The 26,829-nt window shown below is 46.8% G+C and overlaps 1 protein-coding gene across 1 annotated transcript in view; it reads left to right on the forward strand.

The window, feature by feature from the left end:
- Nucleotides 1-26,829, forward strand: part of B4GALT6 (beta-1,4-galactosyltransferase 6) — a 70,023-nt gene that overhangs the window by 21,362 nt on the left and 21,832 nt on the right. Inside the window, exons 2-4 of the mRNA XM_043889469.1 lie at nt 309-425; nt 8,663-8,776; nt 26,484-26,608. Coding sequence (XP_043745404.1) covers nt 309-425; nt 8,663-8,776; nt 26,484-26,608 — 356 coding nt within the window. The remainder of the gene's footprint in view (nt 1-308; nt 426-8,662; nt 8,777-26,483; nt 26,609-26,829) is intronic.

The raw sequence follows: 26,829 nt of genomic DNA on the forward strand, positions 1-26,829 counted from the left end.
TATATTTTATAGTAGAAAATCATATGTGGATAAAGGAATTATGATTTTTGGATAGTTCATTTAGTCTCATTCTAGTTGATGAATGGATATTACTACTATAATTTTTCATTTTATTGTTTTTTAAAAGGAGTTTGTTTTTGTGAGTTTTCGATAATGGGAAATAGTAATTTTATATTTGTTTTCCCATTTGATGTACTAATTGAATCAGTTCTGGTCTATTGAGCAGTTCCTCAATTCTGAATATTATTTTTTAATGTAAAAAACCTAATTGAGTCATGTCATTCTCTCTTTTTTTTTTTCTTTTATAGCCAACACATATCTCTTTATGGTTCAAGCTCGAGGAATAATGTTAAGAGAAAATGTGAAAACAATAGGACACATGATCAGGCTGTACACAAATAAAAACACTACTCTCAATGGCACAGGTAAGACAGCTTCCTGTTTTAATTTTGCTTTACTTCTGCTTCTTAGCCTTGTCATCATAAGTTAGTAAAGCAGATCTCTTCATCTTTGTCCTGCCTGCAAGTAACTTCCTGTTAAAGAGGAAGGTCTACTAAGTGCACCGGGAGGGTCTTTCACTGTCAGGACTGTCATGTATTCTAGGACGTAAAAGGTGTGATCACCGAGGTGATGGGGTTTTGTATAAAGATACTTATCTTAATTCTTGAAAGCATAAGCAAAATATGAAAAATAACTTGTATTTTTCAATTTGCCTTCCATATTAAAGACAAATTAACCACAAAGAGTCATTTATGCATCTTAGCTGTGCTGCCATCTTTCTTCATGCCCATTTTAATTTCAAGATGATTTGCCAACTTTGTCTAGAAAATACTTGTTTCAGTTACAGAGGAGTGTTAATAATTGTATGGCCTTTTTAGGAGAGAAAGGAAGAAATCATGTAACATTGGAAATCAGTAGCTGCTCTTACCTTCTTAAAATATAACTTAGAAGAAGAATCTCCATCAGAATCACAGGAAGTTAAAGCCTAAGTAATAGGCCCAACTCATGATTTAATGATGGTAGAGCTAGTGTGAGTAGATTCAACTGTTGTGGAAGAATGCATGTGTTCCTTTGTAGCAGTGTTTTCCACATTGTCTCTGGAAGCTGTATTAGATGTTATTTTAAGGGTTCAGCGGCTGATTGTCAGTTGTTGCATCCACTGTATTCTTATTTTAAGCCTTAAATTTGAAGATTTAACTTACATCACCAGTTCTTCATACATTGTGTCACTATAAATCACACATATACACACCCAACTTGCTAATAGGAAGTTCCTGTCCCCCCCCAGTCATAGGTGCATTTTCTTAAAATGTATGTTAAGGTGGGTAATAGTTTTAGACCCTTCTCCCATCTCAAGACTTTTGCATATTGATTCTTAATTTCAGTGTCACACATGCTTCTACAAAATCTGTTCTAGTCATTTGCCTAATTTGTGTTATGATGCCACCAATCAATGTTTTTTAATCACTCATAATTTTCTTCTTCCTTTTAACTTTAAAGAAATTTCCTCCAGAAGGATGGTCTCATCTGAGTTGGTATTTTAATAGTACAGTAAAAGTCTCATGAACTGGTCTTCTGCCTGAATTAGTCTTCTGAATAATAGGTCAATTTGAGAGAAGTTGAAACATTTTAAAAGCTTCACTGGGACTTGTCCTGGTTGAATAGGTTGGTTGTGAAAGTGTTCATTAAAAGTTCATTCAACTGAACAGAAGTATTAAGCATCTTCAGGTTACTGTATTTGTGTAAGTGAGTGCTTATAAAATCTGTGTATAATCAGGTTCTTTTCCCAGGGTGTGAATAAGTTATATGTGTGAATATTGTGCTTTACTAGGAGAATTAGTTATTTGGGCAAGATCAACCCCACCTCCAACCCCAACCGGAGTACTTCACAACTGAAAAGAAATTCCCTCCTCCCCTCACTAAGTCACAGTTTCAGTGAAGACCAAACAACCAATGCATCCTTTGATTAGTTTGCTTTTTATGAACCTTTGGAAGCCTTTCAGTTGGTTCCTTTACTGATGGTGCAGCTCTTCTCAGGAGATTGTCGTTGTCAGTTAGGAACTGGGTTTGGTTGTAAGAGAAAGCTGACTGCAGTGGCTTAAACACATGAGGCTTATGTTCTTGTATAAATGAAGTCTGGAGGTTGGATAACTTCCTTTTGTTGAGAAACTCTTCACACACTTTCCCGCTTCTGCTCTGTCTTATAGTTTCACAGGCTAAGACACTGTGGGTCTCCAGGCTTCCTGTTTGCTCTTGGGTCATTAGAAGGAGCAGTGGAAGAAAGGGAAAAGAACCAGAGTTCCCCCTTTGTAAAGGTCCTTCCCAGAAGTCCCGCATGGTAATTCCTCGTCTCGTTGTTGTTGTTCAGTTGCTAAGTTGTGTCTGACTCTTTCTGACCCCATGGACTGCAGCATGCCAGGCTTCCCTGTCCTCCACCGTCTCCTGGAATTTGCTCAGATTCATGTCCATTGAGTCAGTGATGCTATCTAACCGTATCATCCTCTGCCTCCCTCTTCTCCTCTTGCCTTCAGTCTTTCCCAGCATTAGAGTCTTTTCCAGTGAATTGGCTCTTCGAATCAGGTAGCCTAAGTATTAGAGCACCGGCATCAGTCCTTCCAGTGAATATTCAGGGTTGATTTCCTTTAGGATTGACTGGTCTGATCTTCTTGCAGTCCAAGCAAGAGACTCTCAAGAATCTTCTCCAACACCACAATTCAAAAGCATCGAGTCTTCAGCGCCAGCCTTCTTGATGGTCCAGCTCTCACATCCGTACCTGACTACTGGAATAAACCATAGTTTTGACTATACAGACCTTTGTCAGCAAAGTGACATACTTAATTGTGTGGGCAACCAGGAATGATAGTCTTTGAGCTGGGCTCCTGGTGCTCTGAATGAAATTGGGATTCTGTCCCTCATGGCTCAGACGGTAAAGAATCTACCTGCAATGCAGGAGACGTGGGTTGGGAAGATCCCTTGGAGAAGGGAATGGCAACCCAGTCTAGTATACTTACCTGGAGAATTCCATGGACAGAGGAGCCTGGCGGTCTACAGTCCATGGAATTACAAAGATTCAGACATAACTAAGTAACTAACCCTTTCACTTTACCTAGGAAGAAAGGGAAAATGGAGTTTGTATAGGTAACTATGAAGCACTGCCGTGTTCATTTATATTGAGCAGCTAGTATAGTTAATACTCAGCTAGATATTAGAGATACAACATGAAGAAAAACATCCTCTCAAAACTGTTTTCCAATAGCATGGTCTTTCTCCCACATTGCCACAGTACCTTTTTTAGGGAAAATAATCTTGAAACTTTAGAGCCATAAGGATCATTAGCGATTACTTGATTCAATCCCATTATTATTCATCTGGGACAACGGGCCCCAGACAAAGTGACTGACCCAGGGATGCACAGCTTGTAACAGGTCAACCAGGGCGAGAGCTTGTCTTCCCGATTGCTGATGTTCTCTGCTTTAAGGATCAAAAGATTCTGGATCTGGTACTTGTTCTTATACCAACTAGCTGGTGAATATTTAAAAGATTGTCTAAGTTTTTTGTGCCCAGCTTTTTCATTTACCTTGTTTCATAGAATTATTAGAATAAAATGAAAATTTGGCAGGTAGCATTCATTGTAAAAGGCAGATATTATTGTAAGTCACGTCCAACTCTTTTGCAACCCTGTGGACTGTAGCCTGCTAGGTTCCTCTGTCCTTGGGATCCTGGGCAAGATTCATGGATTGGGTTGCCGTTTCCTTCTCCCAGGGGTCTTCCTGACTCAGAGATTGAATCCAGATCTTTCTGAATTGGCATGGGGATTCTTTACCACTGAGCCACCAGGAAAGCCCAAAAGGCAGATAGCACAATTCAAAAATAAAGGATTCCTACCTCCTCCCACCCCCAAAAAAGAATAAAAGATCTTCCCTTTATGGAAGATCTCTAGGCTTTTGGGAGAGATGGAACCTGTAAATAGCTACTTATAATACAGTGATTTATTTCTGAACAGATGTGTACAGATAAAGTCTGCCCAAAAGGAGACAGTGGTCAGTAAGGTGTACAAAGGACTAATTGGGCTCCAGGGAAGAGTTGAGAAATATGTATTGACTCATTGAAAATTTATCACTTAGATCTTTAAAATTCTCATCACAAGAAAGAAATATGTAACCATGTGATGGATGTTAATTAATTAGCCTGGTGGTAATCATTTCACAATATATCCAAGTATCAAATCATTATGTGATACACCTTAAACTAATACAGTGTCATATGCCAATAAAACTAGTTAGTAAAAAGCAAAATTTTTAACACCTAGTGGCAAATTGTGATATTTCTAAGTACATTTCATTCCAAATAAGATTTTTTAACCACGTGTCTGACATTCTGAAGCATCCAGTGTAAAGAGATTTATATAAAATTTTTGTAAAGAAATCATATACTTTTATAATCATATGGTACCTTGCCTTGTAGCCCATGGAGTCAGTCAAATTAAGAAAACAAAATGTATTCAGTGGGCAGTTATCAAAACAGATGACAAAGGTCACGTGCTGTTAGAGCCAGTCGGCTTGTTAGAAATAACCCAGCACACTTCCTCATTCGGTGGGTGCGTGGTTGGAGGCCCTCGGACTTGGCCAGCCTGACACGGCAAGTGGTAAATAGACCAGAACACTGCCTGGGTTTCTGTTACCTGCTTTAAGCTGCAGGGGAGACAAAGCCCTGGAGAGGATTCATTTGGCCTGGTCTCCTCAGGTCCAGTGAGAGCCAAAGACGGGCTTGTCTAGCAGTTTTCATTCTGGGTTCCTTTTTTTTTCTGGTGTAGCTTTGAAAGAGAGGAAGAAGGCAGGGGCCCAGGTCTCACTGTGTTTTCATCCTTTCATTAGATGAAATAATGTCTACATTTTACAGTGGTTGTGGTAGATCGGCCTCTGGAGCATCTGTCATGCATCACCTTTTAAAGCTCCTGGGTTTTGAAGCTGGGGTTATGCTACATGGGCCTCAGCACTTTGGTAGGAATAACAATTTTGTGGGTTTATTACATCATAGTCTCCCAAAGTTTGAATCATTGTTGGCCGCATTATCAGTTGTGAAGTATTCACTTGTAGTAAGTGTCTTCTGTGTCGTAGGTGCTGTATTAGATGCTAGAAATCAAAGGCAATTTGATTTCAATTAAAAGAGATTTACAGACATATGAGCAAGGGGGTACATAGTTCTTATATACACAATACACTGGGATGATGTAACTACCTCTGGATGCATTACTGAAGGGTACAGACATTTTTAGTAGTCTTGACAATGAGTTGAGATCTTGTGATCATTTATAAGGATGTTGTCAAGAGTCACATGTTTTAGCTAAAAAACTTTGTATTTAAAGGATAAAATGTAATGATACTGCATGTCTCTGAGGGTTTTTTTAAATTGATTCTTTATAAACTGATAAAAGTGATCCGTGGTTTCTTTCATGACAAAGTGAGTCATTTTAGCATGAAAATAAAAAGTGAAAACAGTCTTCCAGCCCTCCTGTTGACACGAGACTCCCCAAAGGGAGCCCAGTTAACAGTCTGTTTTGCAGAGATGTCTGGAGAGCTTTACACCTCTGTGACTTGGATGTGGATTTTAGAGTCAGAGTCTGCGGCTAAGAGAAGGGGCCGGGGCTTTAATGACAAGAATTAATAAATTATGTATAGTAAGAAAATGCTCTTATTTAAATTTATATGGCATTAAGAAATTACTTTGGGATTGTGTGTTAATATTTATCTTCTTCGGGATTATAAGAAAATGGGCCTTTGGAACACAGAAAGGCAGTGGACTCCCAGGGACAAGCTTATTTATCTTCTATTTTCAGCTCCTACAAATGCACAGTATAGAGTAGATGCTTGGCAGGCGTAGTTTGAGTCCCCATAAAAGGAGAAAAGTTTTTTTTTTTTTTTTTAATTAGAAATTTGATACATATATCTAGATATATAGTTTTTAAAGGATTTTTAAAAAAAGAGCCTTATTGGACTTCCTGACACTTATTTCAGAACTTCCCAGGTGATGCTAGTGGTAGAGAACCCACCTGCCATTGCAGGAGATGAGGATTTGTTTGGGTTGGGAAGATCTACTGGAGAAGGAAATGGCAATCCACTCTTGTATTCTTGCCTGGAGAATCCCATGAACAGAGGGGGCTGGTAGGCTACAGTCCATGGGGTCACAAAAAGACACAGGATTGAAGTGCCTTGGCACGCACACTTATGTCATGTTTAGTATCTTTAAATCTTTCGGTATCTATGGATGAGATACAAGTGTGGCCTCCTAGAGGGGTTTGTTTCTGTGGTTTTTGTCTGTCCTTGCATGTATTGGCATAAAACTGCTAATGTCTGCTGAACCCCTCTGCCCTCTGTCTTGGAGGGCCTTCCTTACCAAACACACTACAGGCTTCCCTGGAGAAAGGCATGAGCTTGGGAGGACTTTGTTACTGGGACTTTCTCACTTTCCGATGGAAAAGGTCTTAGCCATTGTACCACCACTGGGCCCTATTTGTCATGTTGAGGTTTTCTGGTAACACACTTACCTTCAAACCTGACTGACAACTTGCCAAATTCATGAGGAGTTTCCACTTATTCATAAGGGGTTCTGGTCTGCAGGGCCCTTCCAGCAGGTAGGCCTGAAGGTGGGGTGTGTGTCTTTGCTCCAGAGTGTCTTCCTGGCTGCATTTCCATCTACTGTGTTTGTGTGTTTTTTAATGTCTTCAGTTTACTTTGTTATTTATTTATTGGTCACACCTGTGGCTTGCAGGATCTTTGTTCCCTTACCAGGGATTGAACCTGGGCCCCTGGCAGTGAAAGCAAGAAATCTTAACCACTGATCACCAGGTCATTCCCTTCATCTGTTGTATTTTGATGATGCATGAATGTTTATGTTAGGTCATGATATGGACCAGAGATGTTTAGGTTTCTTTGATTCTTCTCATGTGCTTCATATTTAATTTCCAGGAGTCTGCGGTGAGAAGGTTTAACTTTTGCAGTTCAGTAAGCCTGTGATTTTGACCCTCAGTCTTGTGCTTGCTGGTTACTGGCAGGCAGACCTCCCTTTTAAGTCATACGTCCATTTTCCCCTTTCCTAACTCTCTTCTTGCTGGCCAGTTCTTATAGGAATGCCTTTTTCATTAGAGCAGATTACTGAGGACTGAAATAAAGTCTTCACATTTTCCAAAGTGGCTGCTGGAACTTCATTTCCTGTGGGTACAGAGTTTGTGATCCAGAAGATAGACAGTGGTGTAATCAGCCGTTTCCATTTCTCGTCTCTTACTCACTGCTTGCTGGTCTCATCCTCTTAGACCAGCTTCCTCTTGCATAGCAGGAAGCTAGCAGGTCATGGTTCCCAGATTTGCTTCTCAGAACTTCTCAGAACTTTGTTCCAGAAAGGGACTGAGATAGAAAGGGACTGAGATGTCATCTCCTTGGTTCTAAGTTAAAAAATTCCTAAGGCTCTTGATTGTTCCAGGTTGAGGGGCTCATTTCTAAAGCAGTCACTCATAGCTGAAGTTCCTGGATATGCATATGGACTTGGGGTTGTTCTGAGCACTTTGTACGCTTATGTTTCTGAAATCTGAAAATGACAACACGAGGCAGGTGCAGAAGAGAAGCTTTTCTTCTCTTGCTTTGTACCACCAAGCTAGTGCTTGTTGGCGCAGGATTTGAACTCAGTACTTGATTTTGGCACTCTAAACCAGTACCTCTGTGTTCCATAATTTGCTGACTCTAAAAATAATAGACCTAATGCAATAATAGTTCCAGGGTGCTCCAGAAACTGCAGCCCACGGGTTGGGTATGACTAATTTAAGGCTTTTAATTGGGCTGTATTGCAGAAGTCAGTTGAGTGGGTAAATCTCAGTTTCTTAAGTGTGAGGCGGTGAGAAAACATTACTCCCACCGTCTGCTCCCTGTGGCTGCACATGCAGCGTGCTGTGGCCATGTGGGTGTCCAGAGCACCCTGGGCTGCCTGAGAGAGGAGATGATCCTCCTGCAGCACTTTCTTTATATATATATTAATATATATATATTACTGTATTTTATTTTTGGCCGTGCTGGGTCTTCATTGCTGCACGTGGGCTTTCTCTAGTTGTGGCAAGCAGGGGCTGCTCTTCGTGGCGGTGCTCGGGCTTCTCATTGTGGTGGCTCCTTTGGCCAGGGGGTTAAGAGTCTCCCTGCCAGTGCAGGGGACACCGGTTCGATGCCTGGTCGGGGAAGATCCCACATGCCGCAGGGCAGTAAGCCCATGCGCCACAACTGCTGAGCCCACGCTCTCAGACCCCTGCTATACTTTCACTCCCCCTTTGCATCTAGCTCGGCTGGGGGAGGGATGGGAGCAGGTGTTTTCTGCTGGTCGCAGATGAGTCTGCTGTGTGTGTGTGTACACGCACGGATCCGGCCGCTCCTCTCCCAGACGCGTCCCAGGGTCCCTGGGGAAATCATGCTGAGAGGTCCCTTCTGGCAGCCGTGAAGGGTGAACGGGAGAGCAGTCCCGGCAGGTGTACTTTGCTTTTCCATCGTTCTTTCTAGATAATCACCTCTTAAGTGCTGCTGCGGATCGCAGTGTAGTCTTTACACAGTGACGGCGACATATTTCATACTAGGAGCAAAGCAAAAGGCAATTTTTTGGTCGTAACTTTTTTCTCTCTCTCTCTAAGATTATCCTGAAGGCAATAATTCAAGTGATTATCTCGTTCAAACAACAACATATCTTCCGGAAAACTTCACATATTCACCATACCTCCCCTGCCCAGAAAAACTGCCTTACATGCGTAAGTTTCATCTCGTTTTCACTTCAACTGTGTGCTTGTATTATAATAACATAACAGAATTCACATGGTTTGAGCACACCACACTCAGGTCATTATCAGGGTGCTCATGTTCATATCGTGTAGCATGTCATTATATTTGACTTTTGGGGGGTGCAGAGCAATTTTTTGTAGGGGGGAGGAAGATTGAAAAACTGAAGAAAAGCTTTTCACTTGCGCAGAAATAACCTCTGTTGTGAGTTTCATGTGTATTCTTAAAATTACTCTTAGAGTGATTTTAATATCTTTTATATAGATAGAAAATGAGAGTATTTCAGAGGCTTTAAGAATTTATATAAATGGCTTTAAAATTGCATTTTTTTCCTCTAACTTGCTTTCTTAGTTATTTTTTGAGAACTGTCCATGTTGATACATAGAGATCTATTCATTGTCATTAACTATTGTACAGTATAAAAAAGTGAACTGTGTGTGTGTGTGTGCTCAGTCGTGTCCGACCGTTTGGACTGTAGCCCTTCAGGCTCCTCTGTCCATGGGATCTTTCAGGCAAGAGTACTGCAGTGGGTGGCCATGTCCTCCTCCAGTGGATCTTCCCGACCCCGGGATCAAACCTGCATCTCCTTGTGTCTTCTGCATTGCAGGTGGATTATTTACCACCGAGCCATTGGGGAAGCCCACGATATAGTTTATTTTTGAATAAATGTATGATATTTCATTTACCTTTCTCTCTGATAAAAATTTAGTTTGTTTCTAATATTTTGCTATCACAAAGCAGTGCTGTAAGGACATCAGGCATTTCTTTGTGCCTAGAAGCGTAATTGCTGGGCTGACTGGCGAGGTTGCACTCCACAGCAGTGATACCCGTTAATATCCCCAGGAGCAAACCACGAATGCATCACTCTGATACTGATGGACTTTTAAGATTTTTGCCTTTCTTTTTTTTTTTGAAATAATTATACGTTTATTATATGATTACAATGAATATAGTTACATAAATTCCCTATGGGGTCCTATTGAATTACATAGAATTTTTTTAACCAAAGCACTAAAAACATTAGAAGAGAATGATGGCTGTTTTATACACATAAATTCTGCTGAAGAAAACACTTTTTTTTTTTTTTTTAGATTTTAAGATTTTTGCCTTTTTTTTTTAAAGTTTTTTTTTTTAAATTTTTTTATTTTTGCCTTTCTTATGGATGAAACACTTTTTGCTATTATGGTAAATTTAAAAAGGTATCTTGTCTGAATTACTTTTCTTTATTACTAGTGGCCTTGAGTGAGTCTTCCTGTGTTTGTGAATAGTTTTGAATTTTCTCTCCTGTGACTCAGTCACTGCTTTATTGGTTGCTTATTGTTTAGTTAGGTTTTTGTATGGATCAGTGGGAGTTCTTTATGTATATTCTAGCAGTGTCCTACTGTCTGCTATTTGTATTGTAATTGGCTCATCTTTTCATTTTGTTTATGGAGTCATTTTATTTTAAAATTCTGTTTCTAAGTGTATCAATCACATTAAGGCTTTCACTTTTCTTGGTCTCAAGAAAGCTTTCCTTGTTACCCAAAAGCCATACAAATACTCTTATTTACTTCTAATAATTTTGTTTTATATTTTTGTGTATAATATGAGATAACGTCAAGATACTGTATTTTAAATATGTCTTTTTTTCAAAATTATGAAGATAATACATTATCAATTAGGAAAAAAAAAAGGCTCTATAATCACTCAGAAGCCACAGAGCTGTTAGTTGCAATTTTTCATTGTTTGTGTCTGCACGCCCCGCCCGCCCCCCCCGCCCCGATTTTAAGCATACTTCATACATATAAGTTAGTATCGTGATCTCTATATAGTTAAAATTTAAATAAACATTATTTTGAACAATATAAATAATCATTATTTTGAATTGCTTATTTTTAATGTCCTAAGTAAGTGTGTTTTTTATCTTTATATAACTTTTCTTTATTGAGGAAGTTGGCCTGTCTTCAGTGTATTTTTAATAGATGCTACATAACTATAAAAGTAAGATTCACCTTTTATTATCATCTAAGGCCATGGTTCTCACACTTTAGGGTGCATTAGAGTCTCTGGACTGTCTTGTAAACTGCATATTTCTGTGCCCAACCCTCAGTGTTTTGGTCGGTAGATGTGGAGTGGGGTCTGAGAAGTTTCATTTCTAGCAAGCTCCCAGGTCACATTGATGTTGATGATCCTTGGGCCACAGACCCACTGATCTGTAGCCTGGGGAGCTTTTATAATTCTTGGGCCCAACCCCTGAGTTTCTGATTTTTATTAATTGGCTATGGGGCCTCCGTTTTTTTTTTATTAACTTATTTATCTTTGGCTGTGCTGGGTTTTTGTCGCTGTGAGGGCTTTTCTCTGGTTGTGGTGAGCGGGGGCTGTCCTTGCTGCAGTGCTTGGGCTTCTCATTGCAGCGGCTTCTCTCACTGCAGAGCACAGACAGGCCCTGGGGTGCTGCGTGTGCGCTCAGTCACTGGGGCTCCTGGGCTCCAGAGCGCAGGCTCTGGGGTGCTGCGTGTGCACTCAGTCGTTGGGGCCCCTGGGCTCCAGAGCACAGGCTCTGGGGTCTGCGTGTATGCTCAGTCGTTGGGGCTCCTCTCACTGCAGAGCACAGACAGGCTCTGGGGTGCTGCGTGTGCGCTCAGTCACTGGGGCCCCTGGGCTCCAGAGCGCAGGCTCTGGGGTGCTGCGTGTGCGCTCAGTCACTGGGGCCCCTGGGCTCCAGAGCGCAGGTTCTGGGGTGCTGCGTGTGCACTCAGTCGTTGGGGCCCCGGGCTCCAGAGCACAGGCTCTGGGGTGCTGCGTGTGTGCTCAGTCATTGGGGCCCCTGGGCTCCAGAGCACAGGCTCTGGGGTGCTGCGTGTGTGCTCAGTCATTGGGGCTCCTCTCACTGCAGAGCACAGACAGGCTCTGGGGTGCTGCGTGTGCACTCAGTCACTGGGGCTCCTGGGCTCCAGAGCGCAGGCCCTGGGGTGCTGTGTGTGCACTCAGTCACTGGGGCTCCTGGGCTCCAGAGCGCAGGCCCTGGGATGCTGCGTGTGCACTCAGTCGTTGGGGCCCCTGGGCTCCAGAGCGCAGGCCCTGGGATGCTGCGTGTGCGCTCAGTCACTGGGGCCCCTGGGCTCCAGAGCGCAGGCTCTGGGGTGCTGCGTGTGCGCTCAGTCACTGGGGCTCCTGGGCTCCAGAGCGCAGGTTCTGGGGTGCTGCGTGTGCACTCAGTCATTGGGGCCCCTGGGCTCCAGAGCACAGGCTCTGGGGTGCTGCGTGTGCGCTCAGTCGTTGGGGCCCCTGGGCTCCAGAGCGCAGGCTCTGGGGTGCTGCGTGTGCACTCAGTCGTTGGGGCCCCGGGCTCCAGAGCACAGGCTCTGGGGTGCTGCATGTGCACTCAGTCACTGGGGCTCCTGGGCTCCAGAGCGCAGGTTCTGGGGTGCTGCGTGTGCACTCAGTCACTGGGGCCCCTGGGCTCCAGAGCACAGGCTCTGGGGTGCTGCGTGTGTGCTCAGTCGTTGGGGCTCCTCTCACTGCAGAGCACAGACAGGCTCTGGGGTGCTGCGTGTGCGCTCAGTTGTTGGGGCCCCTGGGCTCCAGAGCACGGGCTCTGGGGTGCTGCGTGTGCACTCAGTCATTGGGGCCCCTGGGCTCCAGAGCACAGGCTCTGGGGTGCTGCGTGTGCGCTCAGTCGTTGGGGCCCCTGGGCTCCAGAGCACAGGCTCTGGGGTGCTGCGTGTGCGCTCAGTCGTTGGGGCTCCTGGGCTCCAGAGCGCAGGCCCTGGGGTGCTGTGTGTGCGCTCAGTCACTGGGGCTCCTGGGCTCCAGAGCACAGGCCCTGGGGTGCTGCGTGTGCGCTCAGTCACTGGGGCTCCTGGGCTCCAGAGCGCAGGCTCTGGGGTGCTGCGTGTGCACTCAGTCGTTGGGGCCCCTGGGCTCCAGAGCGCAGGCTCTGGGGTGCTGCATGTGCGCTCAGTCGCTGGGGCTCCTGGGCTCCAGAGCGCAGGCTCTGGGGTGCTGCGTGTGCGCTCAGTCACTGGGGCCCCTGGGCTCCAGAGCACAGGCTCTGGGGTGCTGCGTGTGTGCTCAGTCGTTGGGGCTCCTCTCACTGCAGAGCACAGACAGGCCCTGGGGTGCTGCGTGTGCGCTCAGTCACTGGGGCCCCTGGGCTCCAGAGCACAGGCTCTGGGGTGCTGCGTGTGCGCTCAGTCACTGGGGCTCCTGGGCTCCAGAGCACAGGCTCTGGGGTGCTGCGTGTGCGCTCAGTCGTTGGGGCTCCTCTCACTGCAGAGCACAGACAGGCTCTGGGGTGCTGCGTGTGTGCTCAGTCGCTGGGGCTCCTCTCACTGCAGAGCACAGACAGGCTCTGGGGTGCTGCGTGTGCACTCAGTCACTGGGGCTCCTCTCACTGCAGAGCACAGACAGGCTCTGGGGTGCTGCGTGTGCACTCAGTCACTGGGGCTCCTCTCACTGCAGAGCACAGACAGGCTCTGGGGTGCTCCGTGTGCACTCAGTAGCTGGGGCTCCTCTCACTGCAGAGCACAGACAGGCTCTGGGGTGCTGCGTGTGCACTCAGTCACTGGGGCTCCTCTCACTGCAGAGCACAGACAGGCTCTGGGGTGCTCCGTGTGCACTCAGTAGCTGGGGCTCGGGGCCTCCAGAGCGCAGGCTCAGTCGTTGCGGCACACGGGCTTAGTTGCCTTCGACATGCAGGGTCTTCCTGGACCAGGGATCGAACTGGTGTCTCGTGCACTGGCAAGTGGATTCTTTACTGCCGAGCCATCAGGGAAGCCTGGGGCCTCAGTATTGGTTTTTTTCCTTAAATCTCAGTTGATTCTAGTATTGTAACCTCCTTTACTGTCCCATAATAGGGACTGAAGCTGTGGGTTTTGTCCCTGTATATTGTTCACTTTGTCATTGCAGTTTAGGCCTTCTAAAAATGAATGTTTCTGTCTGTGCAGTGCTGAAACTACTGGGTGATACTCTGTTGAAATATTGATTACAATAATTTCATTTTCATAATTTGCATATTCAGGACTTGACAGTTTGAGGAAGTCTTTCTGTTCTTGGTTTAGCTGCCACTTTCTTAATTAGTGCTTTGTGGGTGCTAATTCAAGTCCCATTTTGGAGTGCCTGCCGGCAAGGCCGTCCTGTCCCCCGTCCTCTCCCCTCCCCGTCCCCCAGCCCCGTAACTCGTGAACGCTCCTGTCACTGGCTTGAAAGATGGTGTCACGGCTGCACCTCCCTGCCTTTCGCGGAATGTCTTGGTGCACCTGCTCATTCCCTCTGCTTCCATCAGTCTTGCATTCTTTTGCAGAGGAGGATTCACATCAATTTATCCAGCCACCTTTTCACAGAAGAACTCCTCAGGGCTCTGCTGGCTTTGGGTCCAGCTCCAATCCCTTGTCCAGTTAGCTGTGGCCAGCATGATGGGACGTTTAATAGAAGATCTGGTCACATGCAGAAACTCTTGGGGAGGGGGCCATGGGCACAGCCACCACACATTGAGGCTTCTGCCAAGAGGGCTGGCGTGAGCCGCCCCGGAGACCCCCTTACGAGCCATGTGACCACTGCACAGCGGAGCCTCAGTTTGCCTGTCTGTAAAATCTGGAATCATATGTCAACTTCGTGAGGATAAAGAGAAGCACAGCACCTGAAGCTTGGCTATTGTAATTTGCTATTCCCTCTCCTTTTCCTCATTTCTTTGAATGATGGAGCCAGATTTTACAGTGATCAGGGGAGTAAGAAATGTGTAGAGAGAAATGTAGGAGAAATGTGTAGGAGAAATGTGTAGAGTGAAGGCATTTATTTTTACTTACCTATGCATCCTTAAATTTTTTTTTTAATTAGCAGAATTTTTTCCCATCAATGACAGAGAAAAGCATAATAAAATACCTAATTATAAATATCTTGTCATAATGTCACACAAAGTGATTGAATCCCATACCTCCCCAAATAATAGTTAAGGCAAGGCTATGTAAAAAGATGAGCTACTTAGATGAAAACCATTCAGGTAGGAATGATACTGAATTTCCCTGTAATCACTGAAAATAAGGTTAGAGCTTAAAATTGGAGTTTGATTATCTGGCTGTCTTTTTTGATTTTTACTGGCACTTGATTACCATAAAGATAAAGAGTGAACTTCTCCAGTTGGAATTCACGTACAGTTGACTGCATGGGTTTCAGCATTTATTTCACATTCAGTCAATTACATTATAAAATCTATTTTAGATGTTATTTATACAATATGAGTGAATACTTCTTTATTGTTAGGGTTTATAGATTCTCCAGAGGGCAAATCCACTTCCAGCTTTATTAAATTTGCGGGAGACTCTCCATACTAACCTGGAGAGGGAAATGGCAACACACTCCAGTGTTCTTGCCTGGAGAATTCAATGGAAAGGAGGGAGCCTGGCAGGCTCTAGTCCATGGGGTCGCATAGAGTCAGACACGACTGAGCGCCTGAGCAAGCACTCCGTACTAATAATATTCACTTTATCTGGAGCTGTAAAATAATGCTTAGTATGGATGTTTTGATTTTTCTGTGTGAGGTTAGTGATGGAAAATGTCAGCTGTGCACTCTGCATTAAAATGCAGACAGACTTACCTGTAGATTTCCTGTCATTCAATTTCTATTCAAGGAGAGTGCCTCTGTAGTGACCCCTTAATGCATTTTGTCCGTAGCATTTGTGGGATAGTTGCCTTTGTGGTTTAACATTGGTAGTTTCTATGGTTGCTAGCCTTAGGACCACAACAAAAGCCACAAGCACTTTTTGAGATGAGTTTAAATAGTTCAAATGAAAAATCAGCAGAGAGGGAAAAGATAAGCGAATAAACTTCAGACAAGCTCGAGTAATGCTTACGGTAACAAACCGTCGTGCCTGTGTTTATCGTGGACAGAAGCCCTGGGAGCCGCTGCAGTCGTGAGCCGCCTGCAGCAGGGCCTCTGTTGTTGAGCGGGGCTGGTGGGAGAAACACGGCTGAGTGCGCGCCTGCCAGCGGAGCAGGCGGCACCCAGAGAAGGGCTTCTGTAAGGAAAGAGACTTCAGAGAGAGGGGGCACGCTGCAAGTGGGGCTCGCAGGGTGGTTTAGCAGGTAGCTGAGGGGGCAGTTTGCGGGCACAGGAGGCTGTGTGTGCTGAGAGCGGGGAGTTGTCGGCTGTGACTGGGGTGGGTGTGTAGTGGGGCGTGTGAGAGGCGAGGCTGCCCGGCAAGGTGTAGTGGTCTCAGTAGTGTCAGGCGCTCAGCCGTGTCTGACTCTGCGACCCATGGACTGTGGCCCTCCAGGCTTCTCTGTCCATGGAATTCTCCAGGCAAGAATACTGGAGTGGGTTGCCATTCCCTTCTCCAGGGGATCTTCCCAACCCAGGGTCTTCTGCATTGCAGGCAGATTCTTTACCGTCTGAGCCACTGTGTAGAGGACTCACCAGTCCGAGGGCTGCCTGGGTCCCGTGAATCACGGGGCATCCACGAGGTGGGCGTCGGGGAAGCAGAGCCCTGAGCGTGTGTGCAGAGGGTTGACTTCCAGCCAGGAGTGCATCTCTAAGCGTGTGGGGTTTTCCAAGAGTCCAGGGACAGAAAAGGGTAAAACAAAGCAGAAAACAGTTCTTTTGGAAATGTAACCTTTACCTGCTTTCAGTCGATACATGGTGGGACTAGGACGGGACTTCGGAAAGATGCTTCTGATGAGCAGTTGAGAATGAATAAAGAGTGGGGAGGTGGCAGGGTCTGGAAGAGCCGCACGGAGCTCCCCGCATGGCCTGGAGGAGCGCCTGGGGTACGTGCTGGGTGGTGGTGCTGAAGAAAAGAGAGATACTTTTGGTCCGATACGGTGACCAGCTGAGGGATCAGGGTCGATTTCCAGGTTTTGGCTCAGTGGTGGTTAACTGAAAGGCGAATTGCAGGAGAAACCGCACACTTGGAGAACGGGGAAGTGAATGAGTTCGGTGTTGGGCTTGTTCTGTTGAAAGCTCAGGAGACTTTGTTTGGGCTCTGAGTTTTTTCAGAGATATCTGGGCTGGAGGTGGTAGCAAGTGAGCCTGGAAGAAGGCTCCATATGAGTGGGCCCTTGGAGAACATCAGAGTCCGAGGGTCAGCAAAGAAGGAAAAGAAGCCAGGGGCGGTGGCGGTGGGAGGGGGGCGGTCAGGGGACATGTCCCAAAGGACAAGGAGAGGGCTCCGCCTTGTCCCATACCTCGGAGCAGTAGAGGAGGGGTCTGTGAGAGGCTGGGCACATCTCACACTCACAGGACCACAGTCAGCATGATTTCAGTGGGGTGGTGACGTGAGAAGCCAGGTATCCTGTCCTGAGAAGGCCAGGTATCCTGACCCAGAAGTGTGTAAAAACTAGTTGGTTTAAAACAAGTTCAGGACTTCCCTGGCGGTCCAGTAGTTAGGACTCAGTGCTTCCATGCAGCGGGGTGCAAGTTCAACCCTTGGTCAGGGAACTAAGATCCTTACACGCCTCCGGTCACGACCAAAAAGAGCGAAGCAAACAAAGCAAAGCAGTTTTGTGGGAAGGGGAAGGAGACTCGGGGGAAGGAGTCTGTGGATGAGGTGGTGTTAAGGGAAGAAGGATTTAGGAAGAGATGGACTTAAGTGAGTTTTAAGCGCCGTGGGGGAGGACACTGTGGACAGACAGAGATGCGGAGTGCAGGGAGGAGAAGGGAGGTGTCCAGGGAGCCCGGATCCTGGAGAAAGTGACAGGAGACAGAGTGTGCTCCTGTGGAAGGACAGGGAGGGAGGTAGCAGGGACACCGCCTCCTGCAAGCAGGAGTGAGACCCACTTGGAGATGAGGGGAGAAATGTGGAGGGGGCTCAGCCCTGTTGCTTCTATGTTCCCAGCAGAGCAGAGACCGCATGCATATTGGGCGGGGGGGGGGGGGGGGGTGGGCACGAAGGACAGGCAGCTTGAACCGTGAGAAGTAAATATTTAAAAAGTAGTTGTAGGGAATGCAAAGTGCAGTCAATAAATCATACATTAAAAGATGCTGAACTTACCTGTTAACCAAGAGAGCCCTCCCCCCACAGGGGTGGTCAGAAGCTACAGATAATGTGACTCTTGTTTCTCTTGGAAGCTTATTCTGTTTAAGGCCGTCTGTTGGATACTGTCACCTCAATGATGAGTTTAATCTGTGTGCTTACTTGATTTTCTAGGGGGAAGAATTTGAGCATGGAAAATTGTTGATCAGGTGTGGCAGGTCAGGAAGGGAGGGAAAATAACAGTATCTGTGAGTGTCTGGGTGTGTCTTAGTCTGTTCGGGCTGCTAAAACCAAAATACCATAGACTGGGTGGCTTAAACAACAGATATTATTTCTCAAAGTTTTGGTGGGTGGACATCTGAGTTCAGGGTGTCAGCAGGTTTGATATCTGGTGAGAGCCTGATTGCGGGTTCATCGATGGCTGTCTTCTTGCTTGTTATCATGTGGTGGAAGGGCTGAGGGGTCTCTCTGGGGTCTGTTCTATAAGGGCACTAATCCCATTCATGAGGACCTCATCCTCATGATGTAATCACTCCCCAAAGGCCCCGCCTCCTAGTACCATCACATTTGGGGTTAGGATTTTGCCATGTGAATTTGAGGACAGGGGGACCACAAACATTCAGCCCATTTCTCTCAGGTGTGCCATGATCGGGTGAAACTCATGGAGCTGTGTTGCTCCGAGTGTGGTCCAGAGATGATCAGTGTGTGCCAGAAGCAGTGAGGAGGAGGGTTAAAAATGCAGGCCTCTAAGCCAGCAGTCCCCAACCTTTTTGGCACCAGGGGCCAGTTTTATGGAAGACAGTTTTTCCATGGAATGGTGGGGGGATGGTTTCAGCATGATTCAGGCACGTTACATTTATTGTGCACTTATTTCCATTATTACGTCTGCTCCACCTCAGATCATCAGGCATCAGATCCCAGAGGTTGGGGACCCCTGCTCTAAGCCAAAGCCCAGAGCCATAAAGAAAGGTTTCTGGGTTGCCAACCACAGGATGTAACTTGATTTGGTTTAAGAGGAAAGGGAATCCATAAAGAGGTATCAGGCAGCCCCGGAAAACCTGGGTGGCTGTGGAGTTCGGTTCAGAGGCTGAGCATCCAGAGCAAGGCCCAGGCCACTCTGGGAAGCATCTTCTACCGCCACTTAGCCGGGATCACAGTTCCTACCAGCCCTGCACAGGTCTGGGGACCAGAGGTACCACTCCTGGGGCCGTTGACACCAGAAGCTTCTGCCGTCACTGTGATGTCTGCTTCAGCATCACCATCAGGTACATCTCATCACTTGACTGCTTCTCTCTGCTGAGAGGTTGGGAGAGAGGTTCTAGCTTCTAATGGGAGGCGAGACTCAACAGTGGGCAGTTGTGCAAGCCCTGGAATGTGTGGAGGTGAAGCTGGATGCCCACAAACGTGGTCCACTTACTGACACAGGAGCTCTGAGGATGGGCCTGAGACCTTCATTCTCAACAGGCAGGCCTGGTGATCTTTAGCCACTCCACCAAAATTAGCAACTGCTTTTCTAGGAGACTGGGGAGACAGAAGAAATGGGGAGACAGCAGAGAGAATTAAAGCCAGGACTGGCTGCCTTTCAGCTCTGACGCTGCCAGTCATTCTAGGTGACAGTGGGGCTCAGGGTGTGAATTCAGAGCTGGGTATTACCAGGAGGATGTCCAGGGAAGGAAGTGAATGTCAGTGAATGTGGCTGCATTTTGGAAGGTAGTTTGGCTAAAAGCCAGAAACTTCAAAGGAGGTAAATTTATGAAAAAAAGAAAGTAATGATTTTTTTATGAAGTGTAGGTATAAATCTGCGGTGTACCTTCTTATTTGCCTCACCCCAACCTTGTGGATCTCAGACAGTAAGCAATGAGCACGGTTTGAGAAGAATAGTGTTTCACTTAAGATGAAGAGTAGGGGTGATGTTCTCAAAAAGACATTGAAGTACAGTATATGGGAAACTTCTCGGCCAGTGTAGGAAATGTGGGTTTAATCCCTGGGTCGGGAAGATCCCCTGGAGGAAGAAATGGCTCCCCACTCCAGTGTTCTTGCCTGGGAAAGCCCATGGACAGAGGAGCCTGGGGGACTGCCGTCCATGGGGTCTCAGAGTGGGACATGACTGAGGGGCTGACACCTCCGCTATGCTGTTCTCCGTAGTGATTATACCAGTTTACCTTCCCGCCAGTAGTGTCGGAGGGTGGAACACTCCTTGAGTGAAACCTGGAGGGGACACCTAGTAGGTAAGGAGATAAGAGTAGCCTTGGTGGGTGCCGAGGGAGGAAGGACGTGGGGTCCCGACCACAGCCTCCCCTCTCAGGTTCTTTCCCCCGAGGGTGGTTTGGAAACCCTGTCACCACTCGCTCACCTGCGCTGTGCTTCTTCCTGGCCACTCTCTCTGATATGTCCCTTTTCCTTTATTTTCTATGCACAGAAATAAGTATCTTTCTGATAGCACGTGTTGAGTAGGTGGGGCTGGTGTATGAAGTTAATAAGAGGCAGGTTATGACCTGTTTGAATAAAGGGTGGTTGGCAGGGAGCTCCCTCAGCATCTGAGCTTCTGCTCTGGGGAAGTGGCACCCACACGACTGTTGTGATTCAGGGTGCCGTTTCAGTACACCTCACATGGGCAGAAGAGTCACGGGGTTTATTACTCATGGATGCCAGAAACTGGCAGGGGCACGGAGAGCTGGTGGAAGGGTGGTCTGCCGTCCCAGGAGGGTAGAGAGCAGGTACCAGGGATCTGTTGCTTAAAAGGTGGTTGGGGCAGAGGTCACTGAGTCTTCTTGGCCTTAGTTCTAAGTGGTTGTTATTAAAGGGGCCTCTGGAAAAGCAAAGTGGGAGCTTTTTGGCAGGAATCCCAAACTCAACCCCTTATCTGAACGTCCAGACTCAGGATGTGAGCAGGGTTATCACACTGTGAAATGCTGAGGCAGCAGCTCGGGAAAACAAAGGTTGTTTTTCTCATCACAGTTGATCCCGTGATGCCTCAGCATTATTAATCTTCAGGGCAGATCACAGACACTGTGTGGACGGTGGAGATGTTAAAGGCCATTGGCAGGGTGTTGGTCACCCAGCACACGAAACATTTGAGCAAAGCAGAAATGCCATCGGCAGTATCAATAGACAGATGCCAATTTGCAGTCCCATCTGTAGCCACCCACTCCATTATTTGGGGTCCAGCCAAAAAAATAAAAGCCCTTGGATAACGTTAGGGTAGGTATTTGATTTAAAAACTCAGGCAAGACTGTGGAATACTAGTACCTGTTGGGCCATCTCTTGAACATTTGTCTGAAGTTTGTGTGGAATTATTGACATACACACAGAGGGGGTGCCCCTTGCAGCACGCACACACCTTCTTCCCGGGCCAGTGAGGACGCCGTTGGTGCTGAAGACTCTCGCCGCCGCCGCTGCCACCTGGAGGCTGGGCTTTGTGCCGTGTGCTCGGCCGGGGCGGCTCCCAGGTTGGGTTTTGCTGTAATGACGTGCTGTTTTGTGCCCAGAGCGGTGGCTCCTTGAGCCCCTGAGGGAGGTAGCTGACCTACTCCCAGTGTAATGGCATGAATGTCTCAGGCTTTGAGGTGAGGGGGCAGAAAAGGAATTGGGGATTTCTGTTCAGTGATGTGGGTGTTCCCAGGGAGACTGAAGGGCCCTGGTGTGAAAACAGGGGTGCAGGGAAGTGGAGGGAAGGAGGAGAAGTCAGGGGTCCTCCCCAGATGGCTGTACTGTGAGACCCAAGATGGCGGGGATTATACTCCTTGGGACCAGGTCTCGGTCCTAGGACTCCATGAGTGTGGTCAGGGCATCCATACCTGTGCCAGGAAAGGGCCACCACCAGGAGGTTGTTAAGAAGGATGGTTTCAGTAGTGACCTCTGTTGTCCTACTTGTTATGCCTCATAACAGGGAGCCGTTCACTTCTGTTTGGAGCGGTTCCAGGGAAGCAAAGCAATTTGGCCTCCAGTGTCAATGAGAACACCCCCCTGGATAATTAGAGAAAGGGTGATTGTCCCCCAGAGGAAGGGACAAGTTCAGGGACCTGCAGGGTCCCTAAGGCAGGGTCTTGGCGGCTGTCACTCTCAGAGATCAGGCGTGGGATCCTGGGTTCTGCTTCTGGGGGGTAGCACCGCAAGAGGTGACAGCAGCATTCTCTGGGATGGGACCAGCATCTCCTGAAGAGCACCTGGACAGAGGCATCTAACTTGTGTTCAGCTGTCCCGAGGTTAAGTCACCAGGGACCCCGACCTCCGGAGCTGCAGTACGGAGCCTGTCGCTCATCTCAAGAGGGAGGCTGAGCTTCTTGCTTCTGTCTCTATTGGCTTGGAAGGGTCTCTTTCTCTGTAAGTAGAGCTCAGAATCAGTTCCGAAGACTTCTGAGAGCCAATAGGTGCCCTTCTCCCTCTCCCTTTGAATAAATTTTCCTTAAAAAAAAAACAAAAACAAAAAAAAACTCTTGGCATTTCTATCATGATATAGCTTCTATCATGATATAGGTAGGTGTCTCCGTTCCTCGCTCACACTGGCCATTGCTGGACATTTTGGTATATGCTGCATGGTAGCAAGGAACGCCTGGGGCAGAGGTCGCCTCTTCCCCAACTTCTGTGCTGCCGCCTCCCATTCCAGGGGGTCCCAATCGACCACCAAGGGGTCGGGGCCCACCTCCACCAGTGCAGCATTAATAGACACATTTGGGAAAGCTCCAGGCACTGAGAATGTAGCCTTCACAACTTGGTATGTGCATACGCCACCAGTAATGCCCAGACCATGAGGATTTTACATGCTTCCAGTAGTTTTTTCTTTTTTTTTTTTTTAAATATTTATTTATTTGACTGTGCCAGGTGTTAGTTCTAGCATGTGGGATCTAGTTCCCTGACCAGGGATTGAACCCAGATCCTCTACATTGGGAGTGTGGAGTCTTAGCCTCTTGACCACCAGGGAAGTCCCTCTAGTGGTTTTTTCACCTCCTCTGGGGGCTTGGGAGGAGCTGGTACCCAGGGCTTGGGGCCCCACTTTCAGCAACACATGCCATGAAGGCCCTGGTAGAACTGCCCCCCTCAAGGGTTAGAGCAGCTCTCCAAGCTCAGCATCCAGTCCTGACCCAGCACCGGGGGCCCCGTAGCTGGCCTCCCGCTCTGGCTCCAGGGCGCTCTCCTTGGCTCCTAGAGCCTCAGAGCCCATGCCTCCGCCCCTGCCCAGGAGAGAGAGAGAGGCAGAGGCCTACATCCAGCGCCCAGACCTCCACAGGTGGTTGTAGCCGATCACCTCCACACCCGACGCCAGGTGGGGTCTCGTTCAGAGAGTAGGGGGATGAAGAGGTGCTTCAGCCTGGGGGCTGCTGGCCGGCTCTGCGGGGGAATCGGACCCGGCACGGCACCAGCGGTTCGGCAGGGGTGGGGGGCCTTCTCTGCCAAGCCTGGCAGCAGCGACACACGGCGACCCAGAGCTCCGGAGCCGACCTCCGGCCAGCAGTGGTTCCTTCCCCGAGAGGCTGAGCAACCTGGAGGAGGAAGTTAGCCGTTTGCAGCTCCTGGGCATCTAGGAGTATGGGGCCCCAACCGTACCCACCATCCCATCCTCCTTTTCAGGTGTATTGAGCAGCTGGAGCTGGTGTATTAAGAACATGCAGATGATGACCTGCTGAATGAGGGGGCACCTGCCACCCATACTGGTTGGCAGGTGGCTCCCTTAGCATCCAAGCTCCCACTTGGGGGAAGTGGAGCCCGGGGGTCATTTTGATGGAAGGTGCAGTTTCAGTATACCACAAGAAGGAAGTAGTCTCTCAAGATTTACTCACGGTTTCCAGAGGGGGCCAGGGCCCAGGGAACCGGGAGGGGGTCGGGGAGGACCACCCTCCATCCCAGGTCACCAGCCAGCAGATGGAGAGCAGGACAATACGCACCTCAGGAAGCTTCCCCAGGAAAAGCAGAGTAGGCACTTGAGTGATGGACATCCTGCACTCAAGTTCTTACCTCAATGTCCAGACTCTGGGTGTGAGCGGGGTTATCACACTGTGAAACGCATAGGCAGCAACTCAAAGAAATGGTTGTGTTTTCAGAGAAACAGAAGTTGGTTTTTCTCGTCAACCCACCCCACCGCCACCTCCACTAATGAGTGTTCATTTTTCCTTCTCTTTCTGATCACACTCTTGCTGTTCCAAGTGGTGAGGTGTCTGTCCTGGAGCCTGTCCCCCACCCCTTCATACCCACCCCCCAGTAGTGAGGTTGCTATTACTCCTGGCATGACAGCCTCATGCCACTGGGTCATGTTTAGCCTTCAGCCAATAAGATATTAAGATTCCAGAGCAAAGAGCAATATGCACATAGAAAAGATGCAGAGGGTCTCTGAGGAACTGTGAATGGGGGGCTGCTGTGGGGGGAGAGGAAGGTGAACTTCGGGTGCCTCAGGCATCAGAGACTAAGTGATGGGCACTGCAGCCCCCTCCTCCACTGGGGAGAGAGATATAAGGCCCAACTCTTAATTTGTTGGCACATGCGTGTTCAAAATGAAAATTAAACTACAAATGATGCTGGAGCAAACTGCTGACAATAATGATGATTGCAGCTGTTGAAGCTATAAAGCTGGGCAAAAGGCAAAAAAATTGGTTTAACAGTGCATAAAGAATACCAACTTTGGTTCCTTATATGAACTGCTTATTTAGTCTAATTACTGTCATTTGGGGAATCATGCATACCAAGAAATGCATCAGATTTACTTGTGTGAATTTTATCTGATTACAGTTATAGATTCTGTCAGCTGAGTCATGATATTCTGTGCTCATATCGACTGATGGATCTTACGTTTGATCTGTCCTTTCTCTGCAAGTTCATAGGTTAGGTAAACCTGACCTTTCTAAGATTAGCTACTTTGCATATCTTGTCACAGTTAAGGGTGGGTAGTTGGTTATAAAAGACAGCACACGTTAGAGGAATAGACACGAGAAGATTTTTTCCTAGCTTACTCTATGTAGGAAAGTCATTTGCATTTTGAAGTACTTCTCTCTAGCATGCCTGCCAATGCAGGAGATGCAAGAGATGCTGGTTCAGTCCTTGGGTGGGGAAGATCCCCTGGAGTAGGAAATAGCAACCCACTCCCGTATCTTGCCTGGAAAATCCCGTGGACAGAGGAGCCTGGCGGACTATAGTCCACGGGGTCGCATAGAGTCAGACATGACTGAGAATGCACACAACAAATGAGACAAGTAATGCCTAAGTGCTTAATGGTAGTGACTCTGTTCCTGCCTAGTTAGGTTGAGGAGGGAGATGGGAAGATGGGCGGCTGTGAAATCTTATAGAATAGAAAGTAGCAGGAGGAAAGGAACGGGGCTCTCTTGAAGAGCTACTGAGTGTTTTTCAGTTGTCCCTCGGTATCTGAGGAGCATTGGATCAAGGGTCAAAATATGAGGATGCTCAAGTACTTCCCTTACTCTGTCGGCCCTCCATATGTAGGCTCTGCATTCACAGATTTCAGCCAACCTCATGGATACAGAGGGCTGGCGGACTGCATGTGTGGAGTCATGGCCACTGAGCTCGGACACCTTGAAATAGGAAGCCTCGATATCTGTGTTTTTTGAGATGAGGCGGTGAAAGAAGTTAGTCGTTAGTCCTTAGTTCTTGTTTGTTTGGTTTTTTAAGTTTATTTTTTGTAACGTTTTGTTTTGTATTGGGGTATAGCTGATTAACAGTGTCGTGATAATTTCAGGCGAACAGCAAAGGGACTCAGCCATTCATGCATGGTTGCCAGGGGAAGGATGGAGGGAAAGGACAGTTAGGGAGTTTGGGATGGACATGTGCACACTGCTGTACTTAAAATGGATAACCAGCAAGGACCTACCGTATAGCACAGGCAACTCTGTTCAGTATTATGTGGCAGCTTGGATGGGAGGGAAGTTTGCGGAAGAATAGATACATGTATACGTCCTTAGTTCTCGGTTGGTTTTGATTGAGTTAATGGAAATGGTTTTCCATGCAAGAGTCATTCCTGTTTCCATAATATATGTTAGAAAAACTGTTAGTAAAAACAGCTCCAAGAATATCATATGTTTGTTCATTTGGAGAGAGAGTGCCTAGTAGACTAGGAACATCTTAGAAGTTTATAGTGTTTACTTTGCGTGTCAAGGTGATACATGGTAGGTGCTCAGAATAAATTTGTTGACTTGTGTTTGCAGATTCTCTCTTAAGAAATGTCAGTAAACTGGATAACAGTAGTAACAGCTACATTTCCTGATTGTACCTTTGTGCCCAGCATCTAATGGATGTGACCACAGTGGGAGGCAGATCTCTTCTTAGAAATAAGGAAACTGAGGCACAGAGAAGTTAGGTAATTTTCCTAAGACACAGAAGTTAGGATTCAGCTCCCAAACTGTGTAATTAACTTATATACAGGGCATTCATGTCTTCTGTGTTGATTATGTTGAAACTAAAAATGGTTTTTTAATAGTTGATTAAATTGAAATGATAAGCTACACTGTCATGACTGCAAACATTTACTAAAGAATATTATAATATTCATCATATTACTCAAAAGTAAAAAGCTTAGGTGCTTTGCTTTTCTTTGACTCATGTGCCAAAGATAGTAGGGTAACCATATAATTTATCATCCAAAGTAACACTGAAAGGTGGTATTAGCAATTATATGGTAAAAACAAGACCAAATGGTACTACGGCAGCAAATACGTTATGCCAACACGCTAGTGATTGTTGTTTGCCTGACTTCATACTAAAGCAGTTCTTCACATTTTTGACCTTCTAGGGGGATTCCTCAATGTCAATGTAAGTGAAGTCAGTTTTGATGAAATTCATCAGCTCTTTTCCAAGGATTTAGATATTGAGCCAGGAGGTCACTGGAGGCCTAAAGACTGTAAACCCAGGTGGAAGGTAAGGTCCATTTTTCATAAATCATGTGACTGTTACTATGTATTCGAGAAAAGTGTTTTCAATTCAGAATATGTAGTGAAATCCCTTTGTCTTGATAAATTAAGACAATTTTGTGTTTAATGTGTAAGTATTCACAGGTCACGTGTGGGTTAATTGTGTCACCTGTGAAGATGCCTGTGCTTACACACATGCCAGGCTGCTGGGTTCGGTCTCTCAGAGCC

This window comes from Cervus elaphus, chromosome 27 (assembly GCF_910594005.1).
Source record: "Cervus elaphus chromosome 27, mCerEla1.1, whole genome shotgun sequence".
Taxonomy (NCBI): Eukaryota; Metazoa; Chordata; class Mammalia; order Artiodactyla; family Cervidae; genus Cervus; species Cervus elaphus.